Consider the following 24,397-nt stretch of genomic DNA (forward strand, 5'->3'; position numbering starts at 1 on the left):
ATTAAAATACGTAACAGAACCTAATATATTTCAGATGATATTAACATCACAATAAACAAATATCAATCTTTGAGCAATAAATTACAAAAAATGTCATTTAGTTACTTTTCTATTATTAGGTATCTTAAGTAAGATGCACATACGTATATAAAAGTAAGCTCAAAAAATTTGCTGAGCATTAGGACAAGATATTAACATGGAATGTCATAGTCAATTTAATGGAATGTTGTTTAGGCTGTTTCTAGAAATTTTGCAGCATCTTCATCTAGGACCCAATACAATTCTCCACTGTGGGGTTGAACACGAGCAGCTGGCAAATTTTCTCTATCTTGCAAAACTCGCTGTTAGATATTAAATATTAAGAATAAAAATACTTTATATGAATTACAACTTAAAAATTAGTTTCCTTTAACCTTCAATGAAATAATCACCTTAACAATTTCAGCTTTACCATATCCGGTAATAGCAAATATGCATCTTTTTGCATTATTTATCACAGGAAGAGTGAGAGTAATACGAGATAGAGGTGGCTTGGGAGAATCATTAATAGGACAAACCCACAAACTTGCTTCGTTTAAAAGTTTGTGACCAGGGAAAAGAGAGCATATATGTCCATCTAGACCCAATCCCAAAAGAAGCACATCAAAACATGGAACACGGTCAGGAGGGAAAAATACAGACATCTTCTTAATGTAATCTTTTGCAACATCTTCGGCTATAAGTATAATAATGTAATTATATAACTGCTATTTTATGGGAAAAAAAAAGAAGAAAGAGATTATAGATTGAAACATATTATTTTACCAGACAGATCAGGATTAATTTTTATAAATTGTTCTTCAGTTATTGGTATCTTCCCAATCAACTTTGACTTATATACTCCGTAAGTAGAATCATTGCTATCGAAAGGAACAACTCTTTCATCACAGAAGAAGAAATACCATTTACTCCAATCAGTTGTAACATTAGGTAAACTGTCAACCAATAATTGTACCAAAGACCCCCCTGACACAAATAATTTCAAAATTTTATTATTAGTTTAATATTTTAATGTAAAAAAATAACTTTTGTACTTGTAAGAGGTATAAATGGTATATGTAAAAGGTATAAATTAAATATTGGAAATAAAAAAGTATGAAAAAACATATTATTGTAAGAACAATAACCTGCTCGCTTAAATTGTAATCAAATGAAAAAAGAAATAAATATAAAATCTCGTCAATTGCATAATTTTTTACAGCATGTATAACCTATAAATGTATGTATTTTAAATGCAGATATTACTTTCAGATTTTCTTTAAAATATATCTTATAAGGATGGAACACTCAATGGACATGATTAATCATCTGTTTTTATCATTTTTGTATTTATAGTGTTTATGTGAGAAGTATATCACCTGATAGTCCGACTTTAAATGTATCGCCAATAGTAAGTGCTTCTTCAGCACTCGTTTGAAGAAGGTTAGACAAACATGACACTACGGTTCCATCCCGAGGTTCGACTAGTATTTTCTCCATTATTTATAAGTAATTTTAAAATAACACTTAAATTTCTAATCGTAAATAAACGAAGAACTCTACGTGAACAGGGAGACTTGTCTTGAATATAAAGACGTAAGGTAGTATTAGTTATACATATAGAATCGGTTAACAGTAATCAGAAATCAGAATACAGCATTGGACATTCACGATGACACGTGATAAACTCGCAATACTATCTTCTAAATGTAACACTATGATCGCGCCGCCAGTTTGTTTTGTGTTTGTATATGAACGTATCTTTGTTCAACATGAAATTATGCTATGAAGTACATCGCTTATTATAAAAAATTTATTATTTATATTTCAGTATTTATACTATTTTATCGATTTATATTTGAGCATGTAACGGCAATATTTATTTTTAATCCATGTTTCATAATTCTTCAAAAATTGAAACTATTTCATTTTATACTATGTAATCTCTGATCTAATAAATTTCTTTGAAAAGCGAAATGCATTTATTTATCAATACAAATCCAAAGTTTTTATGAAATGGATTATATTTATGAAATAAAATTTTGATACGAATTTTAGGTTATAAAGTCTTCAATGATAACTGGAATATTTGACTCAGTGAAGCAGTATGATCAAGTCAAGATGCGCAATATTGTACACTTACTGAATATAAAAGCGATTTAGATGATTATTAGTCATTTTTTTGAAAATACTACATAGCAATCATGTCATTTTGTATGAGACTTGCTCGAAGTAAACCCATCCGTTTATTAGGGAGTATAGCTATCAAATGTTGGGCTTTCTCTGGAACTTATATACTTGCCTGTTTCCTTCTATATTGGTTGTATGGTGGGATTTCTGCTTTCTTTCTACTTTGTTTTGCTACTACAGGTATATTTATTAATGTCTTTTATCAAATTTTTATATTTCTAACAATGGTTGGTGTGTATCTTAATCAATATATATTGTAGGTATATTGTATCATAGAGAGGATCAACTTGTTTATCGTCCAGAGTCACCAGCTAATTCTCGGATATATGTTCCTGCACCTTCAATATTTAATTTACCTTATCAAAGCATTTATACTAGATCAGGGGATGGCACCATGTTACACATGTTTTTTATTTCTCAACCAGAGGATAGAATAAAAAAGGTGCCTACTTTGTTATTTCTTCATGGAAATGCTGGTAATGTAGGACATAGGTCAGTGACTTTTGCCACTTTATCATATAATTTTATTTTGTAATATGAGATAATAATTCTAGAACTATATTTCAGACTAAAAAATGCAGTTGGATTATACCATACTATCCAATGTAACATTTTAATGTTGGAGTATAGAGGCTATGGTTTATCACAAGGATCACCATCTGAAGAAGGTTTATACATGGATGCTCGTGCAGGAATTGATTATTTATCTAGTAGAACTGATATAAATACTAATGAAATAATCGTATTTGGTAGATCATTAGGTACTTATATTTTTTTAAGTGAGTCATTTTTGATAAAGAATCTATACTATATGTTTAATATGCTCTAATATTTCTATAGGTGGTGCTGTAGCTATCAATTTAGCTACAAAGCCAGAAAATTCACAAAGAATTTGGTGTCTTATTCTTGAGAACACTTTTACTAGCATTCCTGATATGGCTGCACTACTTTTTGGATTGAGATGTTTACAATATTTACCCCTTTTTTTATATAAAAATAAGGTAAGATAATTTCTCTTATAGCTTAGTTTCTTTCAGTTGAATCATTTCTAGTTGAGTTATTTTGTATTGTAGTATCTGTCCATCCTCAAAGTGCGGTCAGTAACGGTACCTACATTATTTATTTCTGGTTTAGCGGATACGTTAGTGCCTCCACGTATGATGCAAGAACTTTACAAGAACTGTAAAAGTCCCTGTAAAAAAATACTTTCGATTTCAGGAGGTACACACAATGAAACGTGGTGTCAACCTCGATATTACAAAAATATATGTAATTTTTTAAACGAATTGAGGGAAAATCCTCCGGTCCAAGTGACATCTAGTCACTGGCAAATAGACGATATATAAAGACAAATTGCAAAGCTCACTTTACGTCCAAAGCGATGACTACATTTTAAAAATTGTTCATCTTAACGAATAAAAAAAAAAAGATAAATTAATGTATCTGAATAAGTTATTAATCTTTATTGTGATCAAACAATTTAATTACAAACACAATTTAGCTCATAATTAATGCGGATCAATCTTCTATGAAAATATTTTATTAAAACATATATTAAGATTGCAATATCGGAAGTGATACAATGTTTGAGATCATCGAAATATCATGATTTAAATTTAGTTAAGTGTCTGTCATGCACTTGAAATTTGTGAATAACTAAATAAGACCTTAAATCCTTCCAATACTTAGGGTATTTTTAGGGAATGTTTAGATAGTTTTAGTTAACTATTTTCATCGAAAATAGGCTGTTTTTGTATAAAAAAAATATTATATACAATTATACGAATACTAATGTATTTATATGTGTGAATTAGAAATATATATTTATTTTAATGTTTTGATAAATATATTATTATATATGTATTCTTATACATGTATTTATACACACATTATATGTTCAAGATAACATTTTATTTATTCATATTTTTTTCAATAACATTTAAATTTAATTGAAAAGAAAACTGTTTCTGTGAGAGTCGTATTATACAATACTTTAATAAAATTCATGATTCATAATTCATTTTACCAACAAATTTAATTTTTGTGTGAATATTAACATTTGATTGTGTATTCACTAATAACTTTGTCAGTCTTATACAATGTTTAGTATTCAGATGAATGATAATTCTTGAAGTATAAATTAATTCAGGGAATAAATTTATTTCCATTCATTATTTAACTTTAATCAATTTAAGAGATTATATAAGTTATATGTTATTACATAAGTCACTTTGTAAATAAAAGTATATCTTCATATAATATCAATATATTGAAAATTTAAGAAAATTTTCTTAATTAAAAAAGAAATGTAAGAAAAATATACAAGACAAATAAATTTATATACTAAATAATGATAAACTTTAAAATTTCCTATTGACTCTCCTTCTTCTTATGGCTATTCTTTGTGTCCATAGAATTCCTCCTACTATTAAAAGTGTTAATACAGTTGTAGCTATTCCTACAACAACTAGCAAACCAGTACTAGAATCAAAATGTACTACTTCATTAGACATTACATTGGCAACATTCATTGTAAGATTTTCTTTAAAGACTGTTGTATTAACACAAAAAATTTCACCTTTCCATCCGTACCAATGTACCATTCTTATGTTTGATATTTCTGGAGGCGAAGTACACCTTATGTAATGTAAAGAAACAATAAAATAATTAGTATACTATTTTTCGTTATTTTAATTCAAAGCATTAAACTGATTTCTAATAATAATTTTATAAGTTATATACCTCAAATCATCTAAAAGATGGGGCTGGGTGGAATAAAGTTGTGGAACCAAATCACTTAACATCCATTGTAGTGTACAATTACATTTAAATGGATTTCTTTGTAGATTAACACTGTATATCATAGAATTATTGTTACGTACAACCAGCTCTTTTGCGACATAGGAAAGTTGATTATTACTCAAATCTAACTAATAATAAAAAATTATTTACATAGGTAACTTTAACTTACTTGGACAATATTCCAAAATAGCAGCTTGAAACTTACTGAACAGAGAGTCATGTGTCTCAAAGCATCTTTATGAATGAAAGACAACATTTTGTTATTGGATATAGTAAGATGAATGCAACCATTCGATGGTGGTCTCAAATTTGCTAATGTACCTTCATCAATAGCTTTTAACATACTCAATTTACTTGCAATAAATGAATTTAACTTTAAATCAGAGCTAATTGTCAAATTTTCAATAGGGTTTTGGCTAACATCAAATTGGGACAGTAATGGGAAATTTTTAATAGATATTACTTCAGGAACATAAGTTAATTTATTGTTAGATACGTCTAATACTTTCAAATTTTCAGATATAACATTTGGAAAATTTGATAACATATTTCCACTAATATTCAGATGTTGTAAATTATCTGTTATTATGTTTGTATGTAATTCAGAAATATTGTTGTGCTGTAGATTTAATACTTCAATATAATCCAAATTGTATAGTATTTCCGAAATTTGATTATATCCAGAATGTAATTCAATCAATGTCTTTGGTAATGCTTGCATATTTAGTGTAACAATAAAATTGTTATTTATATGAATTGCTTTCAAAGAATTTAAAACTGTTAGACTACAATCTTCTAAAGAATGGATTCTATTAAATGACAGATCTAAATATTGTAAATTTATTAATGATTCTAGAAATATTTTAGGTAAACTGGATATATTGTTATGAGAAAGATCGAGTGTATTAATCTTTGTTGTAGTTTTGTTCATTAAATATTCTATTGAATTTATATGATTATAACTAAGGTTTAATGATAACAATGCAGGAAGTACTTTCAACAACGAATCATCAAAAATTCTTAATGCATTTTTAGAAAGATTTAGATCTTCGAGATTGTTCAAGTCTATAAACATTGCTGTATATATTTCTTCTATAATATTTTCAGATAAATCTAAACTTTTTAAAGATTGTAACTTCTTCAATAGATTTGTAGGTAAATTAACTATATTGTTTTTAGATAAAACAAGTTTGTTCAATACTTGATAATTGTCTAATGTTAACAAATCAAAATTAAACATGTCATTATTTCCTAAATATTTTCCATGACAGTTAATTTCCTGTTCTTTATTCACTGTAATAAATAAAGTACATATTATTAGCTAAATTTATTAATAATTCATATATGTAATTCATATATGTATTCATGTATGTAATCATATATGTAAATAATTTTAAAGAATTTGTTTTTAAATTATATCTCACCAAAGTGAAATAATTTTACTTACTTAGAATTGTACATGAACATGTTGAACATATATCACATGTAGAACTTTGTATTATCAATGAGAAACACAACCCAATTAAATTTAAATAAATAATCATTGTGTTAAATTGTTATTTAGAGACCTTATATTTGAACAACCAATATAGCATTACTCATACTTAGGGTGTAACATGCACTTGGCATCTCTTTGATAACATATCTGATAACAGTGCTTAATAAGAGAACGTATATCTATTTCATCTAACTTAGAAGATAATTATAATTTCAAGATAAAATTCAAACTACTTTCGTTTAATAAATTTTATATCAATTATTTATAAAATATAAAATTTTATTTATATTCCGTATATCATAACAGAATCATAAGATATTATTGTACTCTAGTAAGTATCCTAATAACCTAAAGTAAGTATCCTAAGTATAATAATTATAAAACATGCAATATAATATAATAAAGTATGCTATGACTTTTTAAAGAAATTCATCAAAGTAGTTTGTTTAGTGTTTTTCTTTCCTTTGATTTCTGAAAGTGATTCAGGTGCCACTATCTTCTTTTGGTTTTTTACTTCTACAATTTCTGATTCTTCTTCAGAACAACTTTCATAAACATGTACCTTTTTTGTGACAAGAAAACCATCTTCTTCAAATGTTTTATCTACTATTTTTAAAACCTTACGTTTTCCATTTTCGAGTTTGACTTGTGGTGGAGAAACAGAACATTTCTTCACAAAAGCAGGAGGATTTTCAGGCGAAGATGGTAAATCTAGTTCTGATCCTTGTTCATTATCAGAAGATTCTGAACCACTAGAATCACTCTGAATTTTAATACGTTTTCTCTTTTTAACAGTATTCTTGGTGTCTTTGCTATGATTACGTTTTTTCCCTCTTACATTCTGCTTTTGTTTAGAATTACTTTTTGAAATAACTTTCTCTTCTACAATTTTTTCTGATAAGGAATTTGTGCTTTTGTCTTTATCTGAAGAATTTGAACTTTTATTTTTATCTGAAAAATCTGTAGTCTTTGTATGATTCTTAATTGGTTGAAAAGATCCACTTGATTCTCCCTTTTTTACATTTTTCTTTTTTCCAGCACCAACATTTTTAGATATTTCTTTTGTATGAGTAGAAGCATCCACTTCCATTGTTTCTGTATTAGAAGATACAGGCGGACTTTTTTGTTTACTGTTGACTTTCCCAAACAAACTATCAAAACCTTTTCTGTCAGCATTTTTCTTTTTAGCAATTTGCTTCTCTTCTGTGCTTAATATCTTTTTTTCTTTGTCTGCTTCAGATGTTGATTGTGTCTTTTCTTGAGGAACAGATTCAACTTCTCTTGACGTGGTACCCCAACGGAACATATGCATCTCTTCATCATTACGATCATTGTTCTGAATGCATTTAATGGCACTGAATTTAATATCTCCATTTTCAGTTAACCCAAGCAGTTGTAACTCAGGAAGTACTTTTTGAAGGCTATAAATATGCTCGGAAATAATTTTACTATATTTTTCTTTTGCTGTTAATAGATCTTTTTCTCGGACAATTTCAACTTGCATACCACCATCATGTAAAATTCCAATTAACAAAAAGGTACAATTAAAATCTTTTTCCTTTTTGTATCTTTGCCAAAATTCCCATAGAATTTGTTTTGCTACATTGACGTGAACTTCCAGTACTTTGCTTAACCATTTATAGGTTACCTATAGTCATTTTATGCACTTAAGACAATTTAAAAGTCATTTTTATCAAATAATATTATAAGCGATTAGTATAACGTACATTTGAAAGTTGTATTATGAGAAATCGAGAAATTTAAAAGAATACTCACCAGTTTATCATTATCAAATATATATTCTGTTACAGTTTCTAAATATTCGGGTAGAGATTCCTCAAACATATTTAATAAAAGCTTTTAATTGACAAAAAATACTTTTATAACAATTAGACAATTTAATGTTACGTACATTTCCTAATAAATGTACGAAACCGCTTACATATTTCAAAATGACCAATTGTACAAAAGTTTCTATATTTTTATAATAAATCCTAAATTTCTAATTCAATATTTTTAAATAATTAAATTTAATTTATTAACAATTTTTATTCATATAAAAAAATTTAAAACATTAAATTTTGTTAAATATTATAACGCGATAATTAAATTGCTGATTTTTATGTATTGTTACGCTATCGCTTGAATTTGCTCTTAGTATAATTACGTGAAGTTGGTTTCAATGATTGTATCTGGAAACATTCGACATAAACTATGAACGAAATTTGAACTGACCGACTATATACGTAGATCAAAAATTGTACATTGTCTAATTATTCACCGAAAGCAGCTGAATAAGGAGAGGAAATGGCTCAGAAAATAAACAGTTTTTTGTGAACTGGCTTTAAATTATTTATTATGGTGCCAAATTAATAGTTTAAATTTTTTAATGTAATCTCTTGGTATTTTACCCCAGCAATTTTCGTGTAGACTTTCCTAGAACTTGAGCTGTAACTTTAGATTACGACTATTATGTGCTGCATAAATTAAGAGTCCGAATTCTTAATATGATTCTTCTACATCTTATCTTTGACGGCTATGTAAACTTTTTTAGGAAGTTTGCTGTTTCTTTTTTATACTATTCCCTTCTCAATCGCTGCACATGTAGGTACGGTCTTCTGTGAGAAACAATGCTCCTATCTCCACTTACTCAGCAAGACAAGATCTAGGGGAGGGGATTCTGGACCTGGGCAGGAATCGAAGATCAAAAGTGAAAAAGTGAGTTTTTAATCAATTCAAATTTTGACTCTCAAGTGCTAACTTCTTGTTATTGTAATTAAAAAGTACAAGTTGGAATAAACGATCGTTTATAAAAAGAACAATTTTTTTTAAATCTTCGCGCACTTCTACGAGCAGAGTGGTCAGCGCTTTATGTGAGGTTGATACCAACCTACGTACCTCCGTCCTAAAACTCCAAAGTGAAAACGTAACAACATCTATGAGAAATTTAAAAATGCAGATAATATGAAAAATTATGTATATCTAAGTTTCATTTTTTAAATTATATTTATAAGAATATGAATTTATATAAGTATTCATAGTCTAGTGATAATTATATGATAATGCCAACACTGTTCTAATGGGAATTATTTCACAACGCGAGTTTTACCAAATGAAACAGTGAGTGTTCACATAACAAACAAAGATTGTTAAATTAACTATTTCTCGTGGTAGTTGAATATATACTGCAGAATTATTTTGAGTGAACATTTGTAATATCTTTATGTAAAACCGAGAGAAAAGAATTATGGTCTCGGTGATGCAACCATTCATGGTGAGTGAATTCGTGAAGGTGAAACGAGTTACCGGTTTTCTTCTGCTTTGAAAGATATCATTTTTCGTACAATCGTTCGAAAAGTTTGAAAATTAATTGTGTCACAGGATGTTGAGAGTTCGAGAAGTTACATCGATGAATTATACTCGTTGGATCCTCAAAAATGCTTAGAAGCTATTATGTGAGTACAAATCGTACTTAACCTCTAAACTTGTTTATTAAAGGTCATTATTCATTAAAATTATTATAATATATGGTGTAAAGAACCGTTAAAAAGGTAATATTATTAAAACAATCTTATAGTTTTTCTTACTTTCCACCATTACTTTGGCATTGTTGATTTAATTGAACGTTTATGTTAACTATAATTGATCTCTTTTTTTTGTTTCTAGATGCCTAAAAAATTCTGTGATTGGAAGTAATAGACAAAAAGGATCTGTAATAGCACAAGGTGTAGTACCTCGTTTATTGCAACTTCTTGGAGATACATCAGACAGAATTGGAGATAATATAAGGCTAGAGGCTGCAGTAACTTTAGGTTCTTTAGCTAAAGGAACTGATCAACATGTGCTGGCACTTATAGATCTTGGTGTAGTGCCGTTGCTTTTTCAGGTTATATTATCTACACCTATCACAGAAACGCCATTAGAAGAAAAGCCAAAAATAACAGATTTATTAAACGAAGCATGCTTACGTTGTTTGAGAACAGTATTTCAACATCCATCAGCACCGGTTCATTCAATATATCAGGATCCTGCACTAGTTCCAAGATTGGTGTCATTAGCAAATCAATCAGTCACTTGTCAAATTTGTGTAGCAACAATTTTAACAACAGCATGCAAGGTACAAAAATGACAAAATCAAATCTAATTTTGCAATGTAATCCTTAAAATTATATTTTAAATAATTTCTTGTTAGACAACAGAAGAGCAAAGTGCTTTAGCCAAAGGTGGTGCAGTAGAAACATTAGCAATGCAGTTGGATTCTTCATTACCTGATGTTCAATCATCAGCTCTAGCATGCTTGGCAAATATGTGTTATAAGAATTATGGGGTATGTGTCACGGTTGCATCGGCAACTACCAGTAACACACCACAGGGTAGACTTGTACCTGTAGCATTAGGACAATTAATGGGTCGTGAGAAAAGCTCCTTAATTCAACTTGAAGCTGCAAGATGTATTACATATATGCATAGAACTGGAGTTCTAGTACACAAAGATCCTAGAATTATATACCGTGCTTTGCCTTGTTTGGTACGACTTTGTCATCGAGATCATCCGCCTCGTGAAAGAGTAGCGGCGGCTGAAACTTTGGCTTTCCTTACCGAAGTTAATACCGAATTGCAACGTCTAGCTTCCATTAGTAATCATTTAATTCCTACTCTTGCAGAATTATTACGATGTCATCCACATGTAAGTATGTTATACATTATAGATTTACATATCTATTTTGTATGTTTACTATTGTTAATATTTCGTGTTAATAAATTGTACAAGTGCAAGATTGTACTTGCAATGGCGCAGCTACAGGATACAACATTAACACAAGATATGCGACAAGCTGCATTCAGAGCATTTGCATCCCTTGGTGCTAATGATGAAGATATTAGGAAACGTATCATCGAGACAGAAAGTCTTATGGAACAAGTAGTGGCAGGACTTCAGGATCCAGGAGGTTCTCACGTACGTTTAGCAGCAGTTAGATGTCTTCATTCTCTTTCTAGAAGTGTTCAGCAACTCCGAACAACGTTTCAAGATCATGCTGTTTGGAGGCCCCTTATGCAACTGTTACATGGTGCAGATAAGGGATTGGAGGGTAAGATATAATAATATTTTTAGACTTTATGGATTATTATTGAAATAATATGATTTATACAAAATTACGACACATTTCCTTTAAAATGTTTTAATTACACATAACTCATTCAATAAGATCATACAATATTACTAAAAAACATTGAAGATATTCTTGCATGTTTTTTGTAATACCAATTATATAAATCTAAAACGAAAATTTTTCAAAATTAGATCATGCTATTAGTATCTATTATTATTAATTAGTATAACTATATTATGTAGGTAGAGGCGAAAGTGAAGTTGATTTATTAACTGTTGCCTCAAGTACATTATGTAACTTATTGTTGGAATTTAGTCCAAGCAAAGAACCGATTCTTGAATCTGGAGGAATAGAGTTATTGTGCTCGCTTACAAAACGATGTACACCGGCATTGCGATTGAACGGAATTTGGGCATTGATGAACGTGGCTTTCCAAGCCGAACAGCAAGTAAAATTACAAATTTTACAATGTCTGGGAACAGATCAAATCTTTTGTCTTCTGGCAGATCAAGATATACCAGTTTTGATGAAAACATTAGGTTTATTACGAAACTTGCTCTCTACAAAAGCACACATAGATCGTATAATGGGAGAACACGCTGCTCACGTTATGCAAGCTGTTATATTAGTTTTAGAAGACCCAAGGCATCCAGCAGACGTAAAGGAGCAGGCTCTCTGTATTTTAGCGAATGTAGCTGATGGAAATCGAGCAAAAGATCATATTATGGCTAACGAAGATGTGCTTAAAAAACTTATGGATTATATGGTTTGTAAAAAATATTTTGCCTTTTTGTTTTTCTTTCTTTAATATTTTACTCTTTATTTATCGCCTTCTTTTAATTTATTTGAATAATACAACAAATATTTTCCCGTGTTATTTTATGATTCTTATATAATTTATGCTTCACTAATATGTTATTGAAGTTCTAGCAGAAATTTCTAACATTTATGTTATGAATCTAGATGCATAGCAATGTAAAACTGCAAATTGCCGCAGTTTTTTGTGTGTGCAACCTAGTCTGGAGGGAAGAACCTGGTGCTGCACAACGGCAAGCACGTTTAAAAGAACTGGGCTTTTATCGTATTTTGCAACAATTACGTCATAGCAAAGATCTTCAATTGTTTGATAAGTATGACAAACAATCTTTAAACCTTCCTTTCTATTTGTGTTTGAAAATGATCTTTAAATGTCCTTGTAAATTATAATAGTTCAATAAGATATTAAATCTTAATATAATTAATATAAAAATATTTTCTCTCAAATATTTCTGACTTTTAATATACATTTGTCTCATTTCAGGGTCAGAACGGCTATGGCACAATTTTATGATGCCTAAATTCCAGATGTGTTGTTGATGAAAGTTAGATTTTGATTTAGATTTCTTTTATACGCGAAATACAATTATATTTTGGTGTTAACACTGTGATTCTGTATTTCGTTGATGCATAAGCATTTTATATTTATATAGAAAAGATACAAAAACAATATCCCTGACGATGTAATCTGTTTATGTTGTATTTATTTTATTTAAAAAAAGAGAACAATATGCAATATTTCAGTATATTAAAAAAAGAAACAATGTAATAATTGTATCATACATTTTTAAAATATGAATTGTTTGATACAAAGATAATGTCAAAAGTAATTGATTGCAAAGTTTTACATTGTGGAATGTCAACAAATTATATACAGGTATCCGTATGATATACTTCATATTAAACATATTTTGCTATAAATATGATTAGAAAGGTTGATAATTATTTATTATCACGAAAAAAATATTTTTAATGTACTTAAAAGAAGTATATGACTAGTATCTCTTATAAACTATCATCGATTTTAAATCTTTGGTATGGAGCTTGAAAAGTTATTTATGAAAATTTAAATATTTTTGATTCTTACGATCATCTTGCTATTTTCATTATCTGGAATGTTAAAATTCAACTAATAAGTATGAAATACCAGTGCAAATGTAAGAAATAGATAATACTCGTAGCATTATCCTATTTGGAGGAAATAAAAATATCTCTTCTGACTGTTGCTATAAACTGCAACTAATCATATGTCATGATAATATAGTTTTAAATACTTAAAAAAAATTAAGCAGATGCATTACTGTCATCAGAAAGATTTTCCATGGGATTGTTAGCCAAAGGGTCCAGTTCAGCAAATAAATCCAACCAGGAATTACCTTTTTTGCCAGTCTTATTTTTTTTCTAAGAAAAATATAGGAAAAATTTAATAATAGTGTTTCAGATATTATTAATTTGATTTTGGTAAAAACAAATTTAGTTTTTGCTTACCTTGTCACCCATGTTGATAGTCGGCATGCTTTTCTGTCCAATGCCAAGCGCTGCATCGCCCAAACTTTGTTTCAATATATTCGGTGGCAAAAATGTATCATGCGATATCGCATCCCACTCGTTATCAGCATTCTGTTTATCAGTGAGAATATCATTCAAAAGTACCATATTTTCGGATGCGAGGAACTGTAAAGATTGCTCTCTTGAATTTTGTTCTTCTAAGGAAGAGAAATCAGCTAGATTAAGATTTGTATCAGATTTGTCAAATATATCCATTGTTAAACTTTGTTCACCAAACTTTCTATCAAGTTCAGATGGATTTCCTTCTTGCATATTACTATGAGTGGCGTTATCTAGAATTAAATTTTCAAAAAGTTGATCGAGATTCTCCTTATATTCTATATTAGAAGTAGACTGTGAAGTAATTTCATTATTCGAGGAACTGGAATTCATGTCTAATCCTTCCAACCCTTTAATGTCTTTTGTCTCATAATCAATATCCAATAATTTTTCATCTTGTTTATCAATTTCAGCTGTATTTTGTTTGGCTGGTTTTACTTCTTCAGCTTCTTCAACACTGTCATGATAATCCATGTCAAAAATTGATAACCTATGATAAAAGAAATATATTTTATCTAAAAATTCTGTTATTAACACTTTTTAAAATTTATAACTTACTTCTCTTTATCATCGAGATCATCATCACCTCCAGTTTCTTGAGCTAATTTACTTGAGGGTTCAGCTAATTCTTTCACTACCATAAAATCATATCGTTGATAGCCTTTAAAACTGCTTGCTATTGTAGAATATGCTTGTGCAGATTTTTCAGTAAAATTTAGAAGTGTACTCTGATATAAAACTAAAGCATGGCTAAACATATTACATCTTGCTGCTGCTAATAGATCTACCTTTTGAAGGCAATCTAAAGCCAGATTATCAAAGGCTATTTTACCTCTGTATGAATAAAGAAATTATAAATTCAAAGCTATCTAAATGTATATAGAATTTAGATGTTAACAATAATTAACAATACATACTGTCTTACACATGTTTGAACTTTACGAAATCTTTCTAATTGTTTTGATGTATCAGGATCTAATTCCTGAGAAATATTTTTCATCCATGACAGAGCAGCTCTGTACTCTGTACGAGCTTTTTCCATTGCTTGGACCTTTTGCAGTGTGTCTTCAATAGCTCTTTGTCTAAATGTTTCTACTTCCTGATACAATCGTCCTAATGGTGCTCTTAATGCAAGTCTTTGTTGACCAGAATATGATAAAGATTTTCCAACTGCTGTCATCATCTTGCCAGCTCTAGTTTTATCTTGTTTACCAGCATCTTTAAGGAACCGTCCCATTGCATTTTCTTCTTGTGCAAGATCTATATAACATTTAATAGTACAATCATTTTTATTATTTTTAAATTTTTCTTTACCTTAGCTAACCCTATTTTATAGAGACTTAAATATTAATAACTTACTGCATAATCGTTCCTGATATTTGTCAATAATTCTTTGTAAATAAGAACAAGATTCCTGAATGCTACGAAACAGTTCTAATTTGGCATCCAATTCTGCATCGGACGCTACTATACACTCATCTTCCTTTTTACCTAACTTTCGTGATAAAGCTTGTTTTGTAACCCAAAACTGATGTTGCATTTTTGTGATAGTAGAATCGTCGTGCATATTGGTCATCTGTACCCAACGATCAAAAGTATTCCCTGATATACCTGGTCCGTTTCTGTTACTAAAAATTATACCAGATAAATGTTATTACAGAAAACGTTACAACGGATAATAAATAAATATAAAATAAACAACATAATATTATTTTAATTGCATGGCTAGCTATCTTATCAGTTACGTGAATGATATTCTATATTATGTATATGATAAATGATACTTTGTTTATTGTAAAATTGGCTAAACGACAATAATTCTATAGAAATTAATATCAAAACACTTACTATGTGTTCATAATGGAAGACGATGGTTAAAAATACGAAATATGATTAACGCTTACAACTAAAAAGACACAAATGATTTCTAGGTATGATTTAAAATAACAAATTACTTTATAAATATTATACTTTTTTAACACGTATGATTAAAAAGTGCTCTTTTTTTCAATTAATTAAAATAGGCGTTTGTACTTTAATACTGATAAAAAAGCAAACACACTCTTTCCTGTCAACCTGACAGACCGAGTATACAGTTTACTATAGTTAATTGTCCACCTATGAACTGCTTAAAGTGAGATTTTAATGGATGCGACATAACAAGGCGTATTACCAATGAAAACAAAATTTCTTAAGAACACATTAACAAAAAACAGTTTGTTTATTATTTTACGAACTTGTAATAAAAGAAAAGATTATTAGTTTTATTAAATAAAAAAACAATTATTTGTTATAGAACTAATTTCAGACAGATTTTCCAAAAATAATTTATTCAAAATATATGCGATTACAAATACTATTAATAAAATATCAAATTTTAGAAACTTTACTAATTTCTTAGAAAAATCATTATACTATTTCTTTATTACCCTTTTACAGCTAAGAAAGGATTTGATTTACAATATTTTTCACATAATTACGGGTATTTTATCGAATGAATACATTCCTCTCATTCAGACAAATCATGGTATTAAATTATAATTACTTTAAATATAATTTAAAGAATTACAATAAATAATTTTATATTGATCATATATGTATATTGTATTAAAACAAAGCTGAAATTATTTTTTTAATATATTACCATTTTCATAACTAAACTAATTTATCTTATTATACTAACATATTTTTAGAAAATGTAATTTTTTATTTATTATATTTTTTTATAAATTTGATATATTCTAAAAAAACGCGTGAAGTAAATTAAATTTTCGAATTTTACAATCATAACTTGTATATCACTACTTAATTCTATAATTTGAATAAATAAATGTAATAGAAAAAAATTTTGTATCGTTGTGGGCGAATAATTTATGTATTTGTCCTATTTTTCTTTTTATTAGTTAGTAAGATGTAACTAATAAGATATGCAAATAACACGTAACTAATAAGTTAACTAATAAGTTATACAAGTAATATAGTTATGCAAAATATAACAATTTACATATTATTTCTTAAATTCATAATTTAAATGAATAATTATAATAGAAAAAAGTTTGTATTTATTCGAGTGCAAATAATTTATGTCTTTGTCCTATTTCTCTTTTTTTCTTTTATTAAGCAGAGAATATTAAAAAGGGTCAAGTTGTTCCATCTGCTATTTCTAGGTCGTCGTGACGAGCATAGATTATGAGTAAAAACAGCAAAAAGGCAATGGCGGCTATTCTTCAGACAGTCACCGAATTTATTATGAAAAATTTCGGAAAAATGTGATCTCCGTGTCGGTTCATCGTGAACAAAATCGAGGTACGTTTTCACATTTTTATTGTCGAATTTACAATGTCGATGATCATCATACTTGGTATATTCTGATGAGATGTCACATGCAACCACATGTGGATTTGAAATTAATAGATACTTTTTTATAAAAACAACTAATCATGAAATCCAGGTATTTTTATACATATTTCAAACATTTGACGTTAAATACGATGAATATCATAAAAGACAGATTAAAAAATTTTTCTCTTATGTCTACCGCGTTTTTATACTGTAACTTTACGAATCGAAAAAATAATAATTTACACACAATCAGTTAAAGCGTATTTTATTTGTAATATAGATAATATGTTAATTTTGATTTTTCATTTATGTGTGCATTTTTGTTTTAAGATAATAATGTAAATAATATTAAGTATATTCGAAATATGTGGAATATAATGTATATTAATAATAAAGGGATAGGAAGTTCCAACCTATTATGAAACAGATTTGAATGTTTAAAAATATAGTGGCTACTAAAAGTTTTTGCATGTACGTAGTTGTATTTTTCAATGCAGTGTCTCTCTATTAGGTTTTACATTTCATTTTCATTGTATGAAATTTTTGTAGTCATATTTGGATTTAATTAATTAGTATGTAAATGTTATAGTAAATATAATGTTGTGCAAGTAGTTTTTGTAGCCACTGTATATATTGTATTGTTATTGTGTAAGTTGTTATTTAAATATATAATTATAAGTGATAATTTATATTTTTTATATTTTTAAGTATTAATTTGATAGCACTGAAATAGATCTTTTGTTATCTATCATTGAATTGAATTGATGTATTAAAATTATATTGACTATATTAGTTCTTACTTCACACGTTTATATTTATTGCTTTATTATTATGTTTTTATGTATAGAATAAATTATTTTTATTTACAATTGTGTTTATTTCTTTTATTTCAAAGTTTTGTCTCCCCATCCACATAGTCATTGGATTGTTAAATAATGAATATTTTCTGTTAATACTTGGTATCTTGTTGTTGTTGTGCAATGTTAATTAATTTCTGTAGGTGTGGCCTGAAGGCCAAGGGATGATATTGCGTGCAGAAAAGAGATGGCACACAGTATGCGTAGACAATGGCTGGCAAACGTATAAAGCAGTTGCTTAATTCAATGAGTAACGAATGGTGGTTAATAGTGGATCAAATAGGAAAGATCGTCGGCAGGCAGGAAGGAGTAAACACTCGAGTGTGCCTAAGTAATGAGCGAGACTCGGCATCATCTTCACTCGGTTTCGGACTTGTATGCAGCCGACGAGATAGAAGTACTTCTCTTAGAAGAGATTCGTGACCTGGAACTACCAGCCTCTGCATATTCTAGACCTGAGGACATTCAGGACTTTGATATTGGTAAGAAAATAATTTGTAAACTGCAAATATTTAGAAAGAATAGAGTATCAACATATACATTATTTGATATTATATTAATAGCAGGCAGTAGAACAGGGGGGCAAATTAGCTCCCAACCTTTGGAGCTGGATTCACCAGGGGTCCATTCAACAGTCCATTCATGGGACTCACATGCTAATTATCATGGTCACTATGGCTATGGTGATCACCATGGCTCTTCCTCAAATGCTTTGGCTTGGCCAAGAGCAAGTCACTTGGTACTTTATTGTGACATACAGGGGCATCTTAAAACTGCTATTGGTGTTATTAGACTTTTACTACTTGTAAGTACTATAGCATTTAGATTATTATTTCATTTATTTATTTCTAAAACAATAAGTTACCTTAAATTGTTTACATAGATATCATCTGCAGCGTGTTTGGCAACATTATGCAGCTCCGGCACTGCCAAGGTCAGCTTATTTATGTTGCCTTTAATCGGGCGGCTGCGTTTCATGATCTTTGTAGCAGTTTTCTGTTTTTTGGTCACTGCATTGCTCCTCTTCCTTGATATTTCGCATGTTATATATGTTTTTCCTTTCAATTGGGCAAAATTGGTAAGTAGTCAATGATTTATCAATATTCTATTTTTAGTTAATGTTACTATCATGATTAAAAATATAAATTTTTATATATATATTTATTAGTGGTTTAATTTTTTGACACTGATATATCTGATAGAATCCACCTCTTATAGAATGCTTGGATATTCACTGGTATAGGCTTATCTTATGCCTTGAGTAGTGCATTATTAGCATGCTCTATATGGGAATATCACAGTGGTGGCTGGGTGCCAAAACGCACTCGGTCTCAGTTGTCTGCCGCGGCAGCGCTTGGACTGTCATGTGCTATTTTAGCCTTCTTACTTTCATGGATACATGGTCGCAGTGGATCAAGTTGTAGGAGTTCAGATAGTCGCAATCATACACCAACACAACTTTATAAGCCTGTTGACAATTCTTCCTCTTCGGGAGTAAGTAATTTTATTTCTTATCATTATTTTATAACTATATTTAAACTATTGTCAATAATTCTAATTTTTATGTTTTTAGGTTACTCTCAAAGAGCGGAGCCCTAAGAGGCCTGCTTCATGGGCTGTCAAAAATCAACAGTCAAGGAAACAAAATATAGACAGTGATACAAACACAAATAACGGCCATCACGGCAATGATAATCATACAAAATACAAGCAAGATGCCAATAGAAAAGATCACTGGGCTTCTGCAAGGGAACACTTCTTACATACCCAAGAAACTAACGAAGATATTCAAAGAAGCGATGTCGATATTGAAAGGAGAAGGAGAAGACGAAGAAGAGATGGTGATAGTAGTTCAGGCGATGGAAATCTAATAAGTACCAAAACCAATAGTGGTCATATTCTGGAAGATAATAAATCTAGACGGGTGCCGCGGAAATTACCTCTACAGTCGGTGGAACAATCCCGACCTTGGCCTGGTGCTGAACATAGAGGCAGTGGTTCTATGCAAATTAGAAATAAAACTTTACAAATGCCAGTGAACAATAAAGCACAGGACTATTGTGGCATAGATGAATCTAGTTCAATGCAAGTGACTCAAAATGGTTTCCACTGGGAAATGGAATGTACATCTAGCAATAGTATGGAGAAAGCAGCAGAAATAGCTATGGATCGTACTGCCATGTGGACTGGACAATGGCATCCACCACCTGATGACGTCCAACCTTGCTCTAGCAAAACTATTGATCCTTACAGCTTTGCCTGATTGAATTTAAAAACGCGTATACATGTGTTAGAAAATGTTGGACTCATTGCAGTGAATGACTTTTGGGAACAGCTATGTAATACAGAAGTTTCCCTTGAAACGATAGTTTCGTAATATCATATTGAACCTTCTTTCACTGTTTGTATTAAGGAAAGGATAAAAAAGAACGGAAATATTTTATTGTCTTACCAATGAAATATTTATATTGTTTCTAAACGAATTTGTCCAAATTGAATGTGTTTAAACTTACATATGTAAAAGTCACTTTAATGTTAAAGTAGTGCACAGTGACCATAACGTCTTTGTTATCATCTTTTAAGTCTATATTTTTCTCCTCTGTGCATAAAATGAGATTAAGTTTGGAATTAAGTTGTTAATCAGTTATTTATGCAGGTGTAGATAAATTCCAGAAAAGATCTATATTACAATCAAGACCATGGAATAATGTCTTATGTCCAAATGTTTAAGAATCCTATATAAAATTATTGTTGCCTTGTATATTATGCTGCCAAGAAAATAATTTCTTTTTAGTTGTCGATTTTTGACATTTTGCATTATACAACCAGACTGCCCGTCTTTGACATACAGATAATGTCATTTCATTCCAATTATATATCAAATAATAAACCTAAGTATTAACGGGATTATTTGTAAGTATAACTTATATTAGTAATTAAAGATTAAAATATTTATTTATTATTTTGTTATACTTTAATGTCAATATATTCTGTTTCCATGCATACTCAATAGTTAATAATCAGGCAAATGTATTAATTTTCTGTTTTATTACAACTGTAAATTTATGAAAATTGTTTTTTGAACAGGCAACAAGTATTTATATTCAGATTGAAAAACTAATATCAGTTTAGCATTTCTTAATATAAGTGAATTATACAGGAAATTAGTATGCATGGAACAAGTGTTTAAATTATACTACTTCGATTATTGTTCAAAACGATATTCTTGTTGCACGGAGATGGACGTAGAAATGTGTTTCACAAATTTAGACGAGAATTGATAAACACAAGTTATTTTCTGTAATTATACCATAATGAAATCTAGTTTTTTATTAGTATTTTATACGTAAACGATTGAGTTTTATACAATTATGTAGTTTGGTAGCTTAGATAAAGTCCATCTCTATTTTTGTAAAAGGTATACGCACTATTTGCAAGAAGGGAATATAACGATCAGTAATGGTATTGCATTACTTATTTACTTTAATGAAAATCTCAAACCATTTCTAGTCCAGTACTCTTGTACAACCTTGTCTCTACCGATTCATCAAATTAAAGAGCAAACTAATTTTTAGTACATACATATCGTATTAGAGGTACAATTCATCTTGAAAATTATCAAAAGATTGTGTTTCTTGACCGTTTGGTCCTTGAAATCTTTTTACCATACAAGTGGTACATAGAATCGGTTATATTGGGACCTCTGTTTTGTTTCACTTGATTAAGATTATTATAATCACATAAACACAAAGAAGTAATTAATTTTGACTAGAATCATAAGTGACAGCTACTTTGTCTTTTGATACAATATTAGAATATATACATCTGGATCAGGCATCTAATTATATGTTGGCGTGTATAACGCGTCAGTTATCTAATTAATTGATTAGCATAAGGAAAAAATGCGTGTTCATATAGGATCATAAAGAAAAAAAGAGAATAGTATATATTATGGTAGCTTCGTTGTGTCAAAATATTGATGATGTTTTAATTTGGTTTTCTTGAACACAACGAAGAAATAAATGTAATTTTTCTTATACATGGTACATTACTGGTGTACTGATAAAGTGTTTAAACAAAATATGGATAGATTTCATGATAAAAATGTTGGGTGGAAATGTTACATGGTGCAAGATATTTAGCTTAAAAGTTTAAGTAAAATAATTAAAAAAAAATGTACGGACACTGCCAGAAGAAATATAACGCTCTTTGAGTGTCATGTATGTCGAATAACTTTGTTACTTTTCAATAACTTAGTATCAGAGGCTTTACCTCGCTACGATTTGCAATACCTCAATAAATGAATTGTTAGACTTATATTTAGTATGTGAATCTACAACGGTGTTTAATGTATTTCTGTATGAACTTTAATCAAAAACGCTTCAGATTATGGCACAAATAACAAAGTTTAACATTAGGTTTGAACTTCAATCCATCACAATTTATTCTAGAAAGTAAAGAAATAACTAAATATTACTGTTTAAACAAAGTGCAAATCTATTTCACCATTGTAACAAGATTGTTAGTTTTCTGATAAACATACCCTTTCTTTACATTTTATAAATGACATTGATTGAAAAATAATTCTTTGATTAATTATGGAACCAGTTATTAAAATTCGTATAAATTGTCTAAAACTTCCTTCTACTACTTATTCTTCCTTCTAATCTTGGTATCACAAGTTTTTATTTCTTGTATTATGATATATTTATATAATATTTCTTTTAGGTATTTATAAATATTTTTTTACTTCATTATGAAATCAATCTAAAATCCAGAGAGGTATTTGCATTAAAAAGTAGCATGACATAGAATTTTATTAAATTTTGTTGAACAATAGCACACACTGTACGCACAAAAGATTGTCTAGAGCTAGACAACTGCTATTGTTTTATTTTTTGCATATATGATTTAATTCCATGAATAGTTTATTATTTAACTTGAAATATACAATAATTATTATTGAAGTTTCATATTAGTCACTTTTCCAAATACTATATAGCTTTAATAAGATTAAAATATATTTTCAATTTGATTTATCTTATTCGCTTATAAAATGATACTTTCAATTAAATATTTATAGGATTATAATGTGGTGTAGGAAATTAGAATAGATTTATTGAGTTATATTGCATTCAAACAGTATTTGGAATGGAACAGTTTAATAAGATTTACTTATACACATTATTTTGTTTTCAACAACTATAATACTAAATAATGACAATCCAAAAGAGATACATGAACTACATGACACAAGAGATCTTTGGCCTAACTTTGATTCATTGGATATTACCAAAAATAAAATGTAAGAGTCCTTACAACCAAAAAAATCAATTGCTGTAGATCCTTTGGATGTATTTCGATTCATAAATAGATATTAATATCAAGTATTGAAAGCATCATTTGTATGAAAATCTATTTCTATTAGGATGATGCTGTCAATACTGTTAACGATAAATATGGGTATATAATAATGTTTCTATTATAGACTCATTGTGAAGGTAAAATGTTTTCTGAAACAAGGAAATATTATTGTGAGTTGATATATGTGATTGAGTAAATTACCAAGAGTTACATTATATATTGACCTGTTGGTAATTTGTCATACTTCATTGCGATTGTTCTGGACAATAACGATTAATGATCGAATGAACGATATAACACCTAAGTTATTATTACCGTTTATTCTTTTAAAAGTTATTTTGTACATTTAGAGATAATGAAATGAATGACTGTTGTGTAGTATAGAGTCTATACTGTAGACTATACAAAAGTCATATATGCGTATATTATATGTTAATTATAAAATATACTACGAAATGTTAGTAATTAGCAGCAATTTTGTTCTATGTTAATACTAAAGAATATGTGTACATTTATTAGTTACTATGTTGTAAGTATTAAGGCTCGATTGACGTCAACAACACAAATATGCAACAATAATTAAACAAAGAAAACTATCACGCAATCGTCCGAAATACAAACGAAATTATTAAAAATATTCGCGATTAATAATCTAATACTCAATTATTATCTTTTGCCAGTGCCAAAAAAATCATAGAATATGTGTATGTATATGCATGTATATATATACATATATATATATATATATATATATATATATATATACACACACGTGTGCACATGTAAACGTA

General features: G+C 29.0%; 7 protein-coding genes across 17 annotated transcripts; 3 read left to right on the forward strand and 4 right to left on the reverse strand.

The window, feature by feature from the left end:
* Nucleotides 1-7: 7 nt before the first annotated feature.
* Nucleotides 8-1,545, reverse strand: LOC126916889 (6-phosphogluconolactonase). Its single transcript, XM_050723175.1, has 4 exons — nucleotides 1,398-1,545; nucleotides 805-1,005; nucleotides 432-715; nucleotides 8-341 (listed from the first exon to the last, which is right to left on the reverse strand). The coding sequence occupies exons 1-4, from the start codon at nucleotides 1,516-1,518 to the stop codon at nucleotides 231-233; spliced, it is 717 nt and encodes a 238-aa protein (XP_050579132.1). The 5' UTR covers nucleotides 1,519-1,545; the 3' UTR covers nucleotides 8-230.
* On the forward strand, nucleotides 1,472-4,055 carry LOC126916876 (protein ABHD13). Of its 5 annotated transcripts, none has more exons than XM_050723161.1 (6): nucleotides 1,472-1,619; nucleotides 2,077-2,388; nucleotides 2,469-2,700; nucleotides 2,776-2,969; nucleotides 3,049-3,209; nucleotides 3,282-4,055. In XM_050723161.1, the coding sequence occupies exons 2-6, from the start codon at nucleotides 2,223-2,225 to the stop codon at nucleotides 3,552-3,554; spliced, it is 1,026 nt and encodes a 341-aa protein (XP_050579118.1). In that variant the 5' UTR covers nucleotides 1,472-1,619; nucleotides 2,077-2,222; the 3' UTR covers nucleotides 3,555-4,055. The 5 variants fall into 5 exon arrangements, with proteins under 5 accessions (XP_050579118.1, XP_050579108.1, XP_050579093.1 ...); XM_050723151.1 differs by lacking the exon at nucleotides 1,472-1,619 and adding an exon at nucleotides 1,650-1,761; XM_050723136.1 differs by lacking the exon at nucleotides 1,472-1,619 and adding an exon at nucleotides 1,690-1,808.
* A 293-nt stretch (nucleotides 4,056-4,348) lies between these two features.
* On the reverse strand, nucleotides 4,349-6,599 carry LOC126916834 (toll-like receptor Tollo). The gene is made up of 4 exons (XM_050723054.1): nucleotides 6,458-6,599; nucleotides 5,216-6,303; nucleotides 4,951-5,138; nucleotides 4,349-4,845 (listed from the first exon to the last, which is right to left on the reverse strand). The coding sequence occupies exons 1-4, from the start codon at nucleotides 6,552-6,554 to the stop codon at nucleotides 4,569-4,571; spliced, it is 1,650 nt and encodes a 549-aa protein (XP_050579011.1). The 5' UTR covers nucleotides 6,555-6,599; the 3' UTR covers nucleotides 4,349-4,568.
* A 167-nt stretch (nucleotides 6,600-6,766) lies between these two features.
* LOC126916868 (DNA polymerase delta subunit 3-like) lies at nucleotides 6,767-8,644 on the reverse strand. The gene is made up of 2 exons (XM_050723117.1): nucleotides 8,285-8,644; nucleotides 6,767-8,156 (listed from the first exon to the last, which is right to left on the reverse strand). Exons 1-2 carry the CDS (start codon nucleotides 8,351-8,353, stop codon nucleotides 6,918-6,920), a joined length of 1,308 nt encoding a protein of 435 aa, XP_050579074.1. The 5' UTR covers nucleotides 8,354-8,644; the 3' UTR covers nucleotides 6,767-6,917.
* Nucleotides 8,645-9,456: 812 nt separating this feature from the next.
* Nucleotides 9,457-13,817, forward strand: LOC126920827 (armadillo repeat-containing protein 8-like). Of its 4 annotated transcripts, none has more exons than XM_050731635.1 (8): nucleotides 9,463-9,782; nucleotides 9,890-9,963; nucleotides 10,175-10,625; nucleotides 10,701-11,195; nucleotides 11,307-11,598; nucleotides 11,862-12,385; nucleotides 12,583-12,749; nucleotides 12,920-13,817. In XM_050731635.1, exons 1-8 carry the CDS (start codon nucleotides 9,756-9,758, stop codon nucleotides 12,954-12,956), a joined length of 2,067 nt encoding a protein of 688 aa, XP_050587592.1. In that variant the 5' UTR covers nucleotides 9,463-9,755; the 3' UTR covers nucleotides 12,957-13,817. The 4 variants fall into 4 exon arrangements, with proteins under 4 accessions (XP_050587575.1, XP_050587566.1, XP_050587592.1 ...); XM_050731625.1 differs by having other exon boundaries at nucleotides 9,466-9,782; nucleotides 11,280-11,598; XM_050731618.1 differs by having other exon boundaries at nucleotides 9,457-9,782; nucleotides 12,583-13,817.
* On the reverse strand, nucleotides 13,120-16,172 carry LOC126920837 (islet cell autoantigen 1-like protein). Of its 3 annotated transcripts, none has more exons than XM_050731667.1 (6): nucleotides 16,015-16,172; nucleotides 15,403-15,671; nucleotides 14,961-15,303; nucleotides 14,602-14,877; nucleotides 13,924-14,533; nucleotides 13,120-13,836 (listed from the first exon to the last, which is right to left on the reverse strand). In XM_050731667.1, the coding sequence occupies exons 2-6, from the start codon at nucleotides 15,617-15,619 to the stop codon at nucleotides 13,720-13,722; spliced, it is 1,563 nt and encodes a 520-aa protein (XP_050587624.1). In that variant the 5' UTR covers nucleotides 15,620-15,671; nucleotides 16,015-16,172; the 3' UTR covers nucleotides 13,120-13,719. The 3 variants fall into 3 exon arrangements, with proteins under 3 accessions (XP_050587624.1, XP_050587615.1, XP_050587605.1); XM_050731658.1 differs by having other exon boundaries at nucleotides 15,999-16,170; XM_050731648.1 differs by having other exon boundaries at nucleotides 15,892-16,169.
* Nucleotides 16,173-17,184: 1,012 nt separating this feature from the next.
* On the forward strand, nucleotides 17,185-24,257 carry LOC126920512 (uncharacterized). Of its 2 annotated transcripts, none has more exons than XM_050731048.1 (6): nucleotides 17,185-17,349; nucleotides 18,386-18,724; nucleotides 18,809-19,047; nucleotides 19,126-19,320; nucleotides 19,461-19,736; nucleotides 19,816-24,257. In XM_050731048.1, the coding sequence occupies exons 2-6, from the start codon at nucleotides 18,577-18,579 to the stop codon at nucleotides 20,503-20,505; spliced, it is 1,548 nt and encodes a 515-aa protein (XP_050587005.1). In that variant the 5' UTR covers nucleotides 17,185-17,349; nucleotides 18,386-18,576; the 3' UTR covers nucleotides 20,506-24,257. The 2 variants fall into 2 exon arrangements, with proteins under 2 accessions (XP_050587005.1, XP_050586995.1); XM_050731038.1 differs by having other exon boundaries at nucleotides 17,187-17,349; nucleotides 18,806-19,047.
* The last annotated feature ends 140 nt before the right edge of the window (nucleotides 24,258-24,397 follow it).

This window comes from Bombus affinis, chromosome 1, assembly GCF_024516045.1.
Source record: "Bombus affinis isolate iyBomAffi1 chromosome 1, iyBomAffi1.2, whole genome shotgun sequence".
Lineage (NCBI taxonomy): Eukaryota > Metazoa > Arthropoda > Insecta > Hymenoptera > Apidae > Bombus > Bombus affinis.